At 41.2% G+C, this 9,924-nt stretch overlaps 1 protein-coding gene across 2 annotated transcripts in view; it reads left to right on the top strand.

The window, feature by feature from the left end:
- Positions 1–1,382: 1,382 nt before the first annotated feature.
- LOC122777733 (1-phosphatidylinositol 4,5-bisphosphate phosphodiesterase beta-1-like) overlaps positions 1,383–9,924 on the top strand; it is a 33,091-nt gene continuing 24,549 nt past the window's right edge. For both annotated transcript variants that reach the window (XM_044039159.1, XM_044039160.1), the window contains exons 1-2: positions 1,383–1,710; positions 7,684–7,761. In XM_044039159.1, coding sequence (XP_043895094.1) covers positions 1,612–1,710; positions 7,684–7,761 — 177 coding nt within the window. In that variant the 5' untranslated portion in view covers positions 1,383–1,611. The remainder of the gene's footprint in view (positions 1,711–7,683; positions 7,762–9,924) is intronic.

The raw sequence follows: 9,924 nt of genomic DNA, 5'->3' as shown, positions 1-9,924 counted from the left end.
TTTTCTTATTTTCTTCCATAGCTGTCTTTTGCTGTTTGCCACAATTCCATCCTGTATCCACCTCTGGGTGCAGAGTCTACGGCTATTTCAGATTGCCAGGCTGATGTAACTCAGATGTGGTTTTTAGTTTGTTTTGTTTGTTTTTTTTGCTTTTGTGACTCAGATCTGAATTTTTTTCAAGTCTGTGTGGACAACGAAATCTGATGGTCAGTTCTGATTTGTGTGTGTGTGTGTGTGTGCAAAAGCGAGTCCACATAATTTGAATGATTACAAGATGAAGACATGTATGGTGCGGTTAAGGGCTAGGCCAGTAGAATAAGTCTACAAAAAATGAATGTAAGTCAATGTCTTCTGATGTCAAGGAAACTAGACTGTGTGTGTGTACATTGAGCTTGTCAGGACCAGTAGTCCTCATGGAGATGTTACTGATGACGCATGCACAAAGGTGTCTGTGTATCACTCACATGTGCTGTCTTATATACTCATTATCACCTTAAATTCATATGCAAGACCCTTCGTCAAATCTGATCCGAAGTGAATCAGAATTGATTCAGAATTGAATGTGTGACTGATAAGCTGAACGTAGTCTTCCATACTTGATCTTAGATCATTGTGACAATGCATCATGATTGAGAACGGTCATACCAGAAACCGTATGGCTGCCATACAACAATGGAGCGGCGTTAAATTGGCTGTAATAGCTTTCATCTCTGACCCTTCTCCCTCTACAACTCTGAGCAGTCTCACAGATAGGACGTTTTCTGTCGTTATTCATGATGCATGTATGGAAACGGCATCATGACGCTTGAATGTGCATTGTCAAATCTGCATCTGTATTGAATCGTAGTTAAACATTAAGCTGGTAATGTGAGAATAACTACAAATTCTCAGAGTTTCTCTTCTATACACAAAGTGATCATCAATCCCTCAATGAAAGCTCTGATCCTGCCATCAGTTCACTCTTCAATAGTCTGTAACAAAATGGATTTTCACTCACTATAGTTTTACCTTGTGTATCCTTCACAACAATCTATAAGCAATAATGTATTTGTATCCCACACATACAACATTTTTAAACAAACTGAACTGTTGCATGCACCTGCTCTGAGAATGACATCATTTTTCCTCACAAGTTTTTCCTCACAAGCCTGATCCCCTGCGTCTCACCCACTCCAAGCTTGGGGCCATTGGGTATTGCCTCGGACGCACGGAGGCGCTAGATCACTTCAGGCATCGATCCTGTCCCTGCATTGACTTGCACAATTTGAAACCAGACGTGCCACTCATTCAGATCCCCCTCGCTCAACCAGCACTCCCCACCACCACCCTTTTCTACGCGTCTTCTCTCTGGCTGCGTGTCGCTCAGTCAGTTCAGTCCGGCAGTGTACCCGCTCTGCTGCGCCTGCGTCCGCCTCCACTGCTCTCCAAAGCCGAGACGCGCCACCGCCGCCGTCAGTGCGGGCATGTCATACTGGCAGCAGCAGTAGTGGGCTTCCGCCAGATCTGCTTTTGAGCAGATTACAAGAGGAGAGGAAGAATTAATAAGAGCAGAAGAGAGTGAAGTGAGTCATTTCTACCCCCAGCCGTGCGTCGAGAAGAGCAGATGAGTCAATGGCAGGGGCACAGCCTGGAGTTCATGCGCTGCAGCTCAAGCCAGTGTCCGTGCCAGAGAGCCTGAGAAAGGGCAACAAATTTATGAAATGGGATGATGTAAGTAATGGCGAAAGAGACCGGCAGGGCTTTTCCTTTTTTTTCTTCCACTGTCCGATCGTTTCTGCATGATTTCTTTGCATGCATGTTCCACCACTGGTGGACTGTTTATTACAAAATCCATAGGTTACTCATGCAACAGTAGTGGAGTGTCTGACAGTGGCCGGCTGCCGTTGGCTCGCTGGTTAACATGCAACAGCTGTAGTGTCAGTTGGCATGTGCGTGTTTACAATAACGTGTCTCCTGTGTGTAAGTGAGTGAGCGCGTGCACGTGTGTGTGTGTGAGAGAGAGAGAGAGAGAGAGCGCGCGCCGCTCATTAAATCAAATTAAACATTTGCAGGGAGCTCGCCCCTCCCCCTTCTCTGGGAACCTTTTATCAATTAAATACAATTAATTAGTGTTTCACAGCTGTGTAACTACGAGGCAGGACTTCAACAACCGTTGTGTTTTTCCCCCTTCCTTTTATTTCGTTATCACTCTTCCACAGTTATGACAGTCTACAGCTGTAGTGAAATGACCTTGATTAAAATTGATCGCACAGTGTGAAAACCTAATAGTTGTGACCTATTTACAGACAACTGCACCTTCCCCAACAACAACAACAACAATAACATATCATATCCTTGTTAACCATCCTTTTTTTATTTTTACACATCCAATAGAAAATGATCATATATCAGTTACTCTTAAAATGCAACAATATCGAGCTGGTTGTCCTTGTCTCATATAATTTGTCAATACAATAGCTATTTATATTCTGAAAGAAACTTTTCTGTGTTTTTTCTCTACATGCTCCCGTCTCATTGGAATAACTGCTTGAATTCCTTATTGTTTATTGTGAGAGAATCTGAATACGAGCACAGCCATAATCAATTAGTGGTATTGTTTTGAAAATTAAAATTCCCACCTGTGATTGTTGTGTTTTAGGGATGCACGATATTATCGCATCACCATAGCGATATCAGCAGATATTGGTTTTAAAATGTATCATCGTTTGTTGGCAAACACGCCAAGCTCATCCTGATAATGACTCAGACAGAAGGCTGAATAGGCTTTAGTTTGCACAATTAAGAAAAGTCATATCTATATCTGCTGTAAGATGATTATGCAGATATTATGTTACCTGACAGAAGAGAGACTAAATGACATTTACAGTTATGTGTAAGGGTAAATCTCATATTTATTGGTATCAGTTATCGGGCTAAGCACTGCCAATATATTGGATACTGGCAAAAAGTCCAATATTAAGTGTTTATTAATGCTGCAGTTTGTCAATGTGTCTTTGTGAAAAGAAACAGTGGAATATTATTAGTTTTTCTGTGATTCTATCAAGCAATCCTATCAGACTTGTCTGAGGGAGCATTTGTGTGTATACAGCAGCAGTGCAGGGGCGGGTGGGGGCAAGAAGTGTTTATCCTGTCAAACTGCTGAAGTAGTAAAATTCACTTCTGAAACTTTTTGGTGGGCGCTTCTTTGTGTTTCCGTCATACTCCGAGTTTACTGGCATCTCATTTTACTGGTACAGTGATGCTCCGTTTCCTCCTTCTGACTTTGACTTGAAACAAATCACTCACTGTGTGCAGCACAGGAATGTTGCTAGGCGACTCAAGATCCAAACACCGCTATACTGACAAACACAGAGAGTTGTGTGTGTGTGTGTGGAGTTGATAAACTTAATTAGTATTGTGTTAACTCATTTGACAATGGTTTGAATCTAATTTGTTTATAATCAAAAGTTACACACTACAGTTTTTACACACAAGTGTGTGTTAATCATACACACTGATCACCATAGCAATTCAAGATTTGATAATAAATGTGTTATTTTTAAAGGTAATATTTAAAACAATGAAAGAAAATGAATATTTGTATTCCCAGAGATCAGGTTGTGAAAGCACAGCACAGAGCGTGAATGTGGTCAGTACACACATGACGAACAGGAAATAATCCACACTTGCACACTTATCACTTTGTCAATCATCAATCTCAAGTTAGACACCCTGAGTATTTCCTTAACTTGTAATTATTAGTGCGTGCTCACCCTGTCACAGCTCTTCGGTTGACATGCTTTAGGAAGGGAGTGTGTCTGGTGTGTGTCTGTTTCCTCCACCAGCTGCGTTTGTGCACTGCAGGTTGTACATTAGGGCCATATCTCCAGAACCAACTGCCCGCCAGGCTCTTCCTGCAAAAATACACTCTCTCAAACACACACCCATACACACAGCTACTCTGGCTGTTTGATTTCCCACACACTCTTTCCTTCCTCTCTGTATCATTTCATGGAAAGAATCACAGAGGAACACAGACAGACCAAGAGAAGAGAGAGAACCAGGACCAATACATTGTCGGTTTAGAAAGAAAGTTAGGATTAACGCTAACCTCTCTTAGTAAAAAAAATAGATAAAAGCATCATAATAATTCTTAGCATTTGAATGTGTGAGAGTTGCTTTAGTACAGTGCTTTCTGTGTAGATTCTCATTCATTCAGAAATGTCTTTGAATCAGGTGTAGATTTGAATCTGCTCATTTGTTGGTTAGTTCCACTCTCTTGAGCGGAATATCTCAGGAAGGCCTTGAAGGCATCATTTTATTTTGCAGGTGAAAAATCAAAGATAAATATTTGTGACCATACCTTAAGAAATTGTATGCAAATTCACGACACAATGCGTATATCCAAACAATGAAGGTTCAACATATTTGTTACAACAAAATGATTTGCGACAGCTCTTATGTGGTCATTGGGGACTGTGGTTGACTGTTTGGCTGAGGCATATAAACCTGAGGCAGTTAATCTTTTGTTTTCCTTTAAAAAGGACAGGTTTTGTGACACTGCTGAATATTTAAAGGCAAAAACGTGTGAAGTTGTGTTTACTGAGTAAAGATGACACACCTGCTTCATGAGCAACAGCCACGAGTCTTCAGGAGCAGAGCAGTGCAGTGCAGACATCAGCCCACAGTGCGTGGTGCTTGACTGTTGAAAAAGAATAGGAGAGCAATAAGAAAACATCTTGAAATGTTTGCAAGTCCCAGACTTCCTCAAGCCAACAATGTTTATTTCCCACAAACCACAAAAAGACATGCACATGCAATGCTGTGTCCGGGTAGAGGAAAGAATCTTAATACCTACATGTATTATAATATTAGCTTGAATGATTATTTGTCTTGCTTTCACTGATATGATGTTTATTTTTAAACTGTGTATAGTATTTGTATCAATGAACGTTTTCAAGAAAAAAAAACAGAAATGTGATGTATGAAGATGCATCGATCATTATTCTTAAATCAAATCAAACGTCTCTGAATCAGAATTGAATCATATGAAATTGTGAAATTACCCAGAGCCATACCATCGCTACAACCTAATGTTTTGTACTTTTGTCGCTGCCACTTGCAGATGACTTGTTGCTGCTGGAACTCATGAAAGAGCTGGTTTATAAAATACTGCCTCCTTGTGTTATTATAAACACAGAATGACACATTCAGCACCAAATGGTTGCGGAGAATAGACAGACATCCAAGTCCTTACGCCTTTAGAGTTCAAGATCGCTGTCAGATTAGAAATATGTAGCTCATGAGGCTGGGTCCACTTAAACAGACTTTGGTAATCTTACGATTATATCAGGCTCTTTTGGTTTGATGCGCGTTGAAAGGGATATTATGAGGCACCACAGGGGAGCTTGACATCCCGTAAAAGTTATGAAATGTGTCATTAGCATAGAGTTAAATATCTCCTCTTTTACACATCCCCTCAGGTGATGGCTAATGATAAAGGCAGTTCACTGAAAATGGCAGCATCTTCTCCCTGGGACTGGTTCCCTCAGGGCACGCAAACTTTTGCAAGTCAGTCAATAAATTGATTTAAATGTAGCCAAAGAGCAAGGCCTCACCACTATTTAATGTCTCCCCATTAGTGAAAAATCCTCAAAGTAGTCACATCATAAAAAAAGCAGGATAAATCTCAGCAAATCAATTTAAAGTCTAATCTACAATGTTTTTGGTAGTTGTGTTTTTTGTATATGCAGACCCATGAGGGGGCTCTTTAAGGTCCATAATGGCTTAATGTGTAAGTAGTGGCTGTGGAGAGTGCGGTCATTAGCGTAGAGGCTGGTGAGAATAAATGCTCCTGCATCATTAGGCAGGTTCCCGGTGCTTTCAAGCCGTCTTCCCTTCCATCTGACATCACAAATAATCCAATCAATCACCACATCTCGCCCATGACGTGAATTCTTGAATTGCGGTCGCTGAATATGACTCACAGAAAATAATTGGAAGATTGTAACTTGAGGAGAAATCAGCGATGTGGTGCTGCAGTCGTTATGAGATGTTGTATGTATGAACTGTGTACATGAGCCTTAAGCTGTAAATGTTTGTCTGTCAACCAAGCCTGCTAAGATTGTGCAGCCGCGTGAACACAAGCAAAACGATTCCTCTTGTGTCTCCACTAGATTCCATGGGAATGGTGGGTTGCCATAGCGAACATCACTGTAGCAAATGCCTCTGATGCGACAGCTTACCAGTTCCCGTGTTGAATGAGTCGTCTCGTTTACTTTCCACTTGCTTCTATTTTCCCCTCTTTTGCTTTCATTCTGTCATTTTAATTTCTCCACGGGTTCATAAAGAGAGTGGGTTTCACAATTGGTCTGTCATGGAGCAGGTGTTTCAGGCTCCATACACTGCAACTGTCTTACTTAGGCAGTGTGAAATGATTTCAGAGTACTAATGGTTCTCTACACCTCCACACAGGCTTCTCTGCTGTTTACCAGCCACCAGCTCGACCCTTTAATGATATCTTGCATGGCAGGTCGATTAGGGTCGCACTCAAATACAACAGACATGTTGCAGATGAAAAAAACCATTAGCTCCGTGTCCCAATGCTGTGATAGGGACATCATTAGAAGCCTCATGAGGGCACTTTGAAGATTTTCTGTACAGCAAATGCAGTTTCTATCACTTTGATCTCACAGCCATGGCTGATGGAGGGATACAATGTGCTACTGTTCAGCTGAACCATTGCCACCATGGACACAGAGGGAAAAATTCAAAAGGCTCTTTCTTTTTATAGAAGCGTCCAATAATATCTGGCATTGCTATGTATGCCTCGGGGTCAAGCAGTGTGCGTATGTGTTTGCATGTGTGTGGCGCGAAAGATTAAAAAAATCAACTGTGTAACAACCAGCAATTAATGTTTTCAGTCGCTTCTAACATATGCAAGCACATAAGAACACGCTTTATATACGCACACATACCCCTGGCCTATTTGGTCATTTGTGGCGATGCCAGGTCATGCTATGTGAAAGTACCCTAGAAGGAGAGAACTGAGTGCATGCGTCACAACGTAAACAGCACCTGTGGTGCCATTGCAGATAATGGCATGCATGTGGTTTTACAAAAGCTGCACACATAATCATGTACCCATGTAGAAACTGCATACATAAGCTATGTTGATTGATAATATGACATTCCCATTCTTAGCCACAAGTGTCTGAAAGCATCTGAAAGCAACTGTCCTCTCAAACAGTACCTAATGCCTTTTTGCGTGTGTCATTTTTGCATCAGTTAATATGGTGAGCGCCCAAAGGGGAAATTCAGAAACAGAAGCTATCGCAGTGGATTTGTGGGTGAGATTTTGCTGTAAAAGATGGCACTCTCCCACATTGTTGTTTGGTTTTTGCTGTGTTGCCGCCACATGTCGAGGACGTCAACACATAGTCCATTTGTGCTATTGCTGCATGTCGAAGGCACCAGCGCTCAGAGTATGTGTATGAATGTTCTCACTCTTGTTGAATTGGCTTCATATTGGATAAATCTCTGACCTAGGACCACAAACTGAAGTGACTTGATCACACAGCACTAAAAAAACTCAGATCGGACATGGATCACTTTAGTTTGACAATATGAACATGTCTGTCAACCACGTGAACATAACCTAGACATAAGCACGATCCCATTGACTCCTTTTGTCTTTTCTTGCAGGATTCTACCACTGTGACCCCAGTGACTCTAACAGTTGACCCCAAAGGCTACTTCCTGTATTGGACTGACCAGAACAAGGTAAGACACCACACCACAAAGACAAACTAAAAAAAAAAAAGTGTAACCCAAAACCTAACCCTCATAAAAGGCACTTGAAACCTGTTTCTCTGTCTTTTTAATGCTGCCCTACAAAGTAGAAGATAATCACACCACAGGCAACGTCTTCCTCTGCAAACACTCGTTCATTATCACAGCAGCAGTAACCCTTTGCTTCGTTGTCAGTTTGGAAATGTTTAACATCAAATTAGCAGCGGTGTGTTTGCACATACAGCATGTGATTGGCCAACACAGTGCACTGTCAGAAAGCTTGCATTGCACTATGGTAAAGGTAAAGACAGGACTGTTGTGCTATTCTTCATTCATATTTCTCCCTGAGCCCTTTATAGCCTGCAGCCACTGATGCACTCACAGTCGTCTTAGTGAGGAAGTCTGAATCTTCCCCAGTGGGTTTGTTGGAATGAATGCTTTTAGTAGTGAAGGGAGTAAATCCAGGAATAAATTTAGGTGCAAGGAGCTTTAGTGTCATTCGACTTGTTAGTGAGTAAGAAGGGGGAATATACCAAAGAAAAAAAACAAACTACTGTCTGTTTGGTTATCTCTAGTCAATGTGAAAAAGACTTAACCCTCCCACTTTGTTGTCAGCAGCATAGAATCTGTATACAATATAATCTTCTCTCACAATGAGGTCAGTCATCCGGAAACTATCTGAATTTCCACACCATTTCAATCGTGTTGCACTGGAACGTTCCAGTGCTTTAGGAAAGCAATTAATTCTAACCACAAGGATATCATTTATCTACATGTCTCACAGGAAGTTGCTAGAAACTACCCACGTTTATCTACCACTGTCATCTGACAGTAATAATTACCATGGCAACACCAAAAGAATTTGTGCCGGCCACATGAGGTGAGCAAGCTGTAATCATTACAGCTATGTTTCTTAGGAAAAACTTTGTCTCTGTAACAATGTAGACATGAATAAAAGACACAGACCCACACAAGATCAAAAATATCATTTATTTGACACATTGGGATTCTTTACAGGCTACTTTCAGGGTCTTTTTGTCTTTGATTTGCTAGCTGTTGCCATTTTTAAAATGTCTGCCTCACCATATTGACCCATCTTCCATTCATAATCGATGTAGCACATCAGGAAGTGAGGTTCATCCACTCCAGATTAAGCTTCTGAAAAGAGCAGTTCTGAAAGAAATCTGAACTGCTGCACCTGAAGTGCTTAACATGACACCTGTGAGAATATGCCGTAGCGCATTGTGCTTTGTCTTTGCTTCAGTTATGGCTTTCATAAAAGTTGTGATTTTTAAGTTATCTGATCCTGTAAGACTGTAAACTTATCCTGTTGAGAGCTTGCCCTCCGTTTAAGTGTTTCCTTTATTTGCCTTTTCTTTTTCTGCAAACACATATTTCAGTGCATCTCTGCCAGTCCGACGCAGCTATTCTTCAAAAACCAATCCAGCAGCTTGACGAGCATAATGTGCTTCTGTTCTATTTGTGTGTATAACTGTTAGAGGTAGACTAATTAATAGCCATCATTGATTTTATGTTTGCCTAGATGAGGATATTTCACTGGAGCCATGCGAGTATAGACAGGAGTGCTGACCGAGACTTTACCCCTGCACACACACCTCTGCGCACAAACGCACACATAAGCACGTCATTTATGAGTGTGCTGCTTCTACTGTTTGGTAGAGCGTATTACGTTGGCTGCCTACTATAAATAATACACTATGTGTGGAAAAAAGATGGGTTGCCTCCAAGGTCTATGAACAGTTCTAATAAGCAGTCAATAGGGAAGGGGAGAGGAAGATGCAGACGACTACACTTTATTATACGCCTTGTTTGTTTTTCAATGTGGAAAAGTGTGTGTTTTTGACAGGAGTCAACAAGCGCTGAGTGTCATTTTCCATCAAGGAAACTGAGAGAGCCTCTTTGGCATCCATTTGTCATTATTTCCGCTGTCTTTGGCATAAAGGAAGGATTTTGAATGGCAAAGCGTTTGTCTGTGTGTGTTTACATATGTGACTGTCTGTTCTCTCTCTCAACATTGACAGCAGTCGTGCTGCACACATAATAATTCAAACTGATGTCATGCACAGTCCGCACACAACTCTATTAGGGCATAAACGAAATTCCTCAGGCCCATAATCAATGGAAAATAGTGTA

Source organism: Solea senegalensis, linkage group LG11 (assembly GCF_019176455.1).
Source record: "Solea senegalensis isolate Sse05_10M linkage group LG11, IFAPA_SoseM_1, whole genome shotgun sequence".
Taxonomy (NCBI): Eukaryota; Metazoa; Chordata; class Actinopteri; order Pleuronectiformes; family Soleidae; genus Solea; species Solea senegalensis.
The sequence above is the reverse complement of the archived record's forward strand: the minus strand, read 5'-3'. Positions and strand labels throughout refer to the sequence as shown.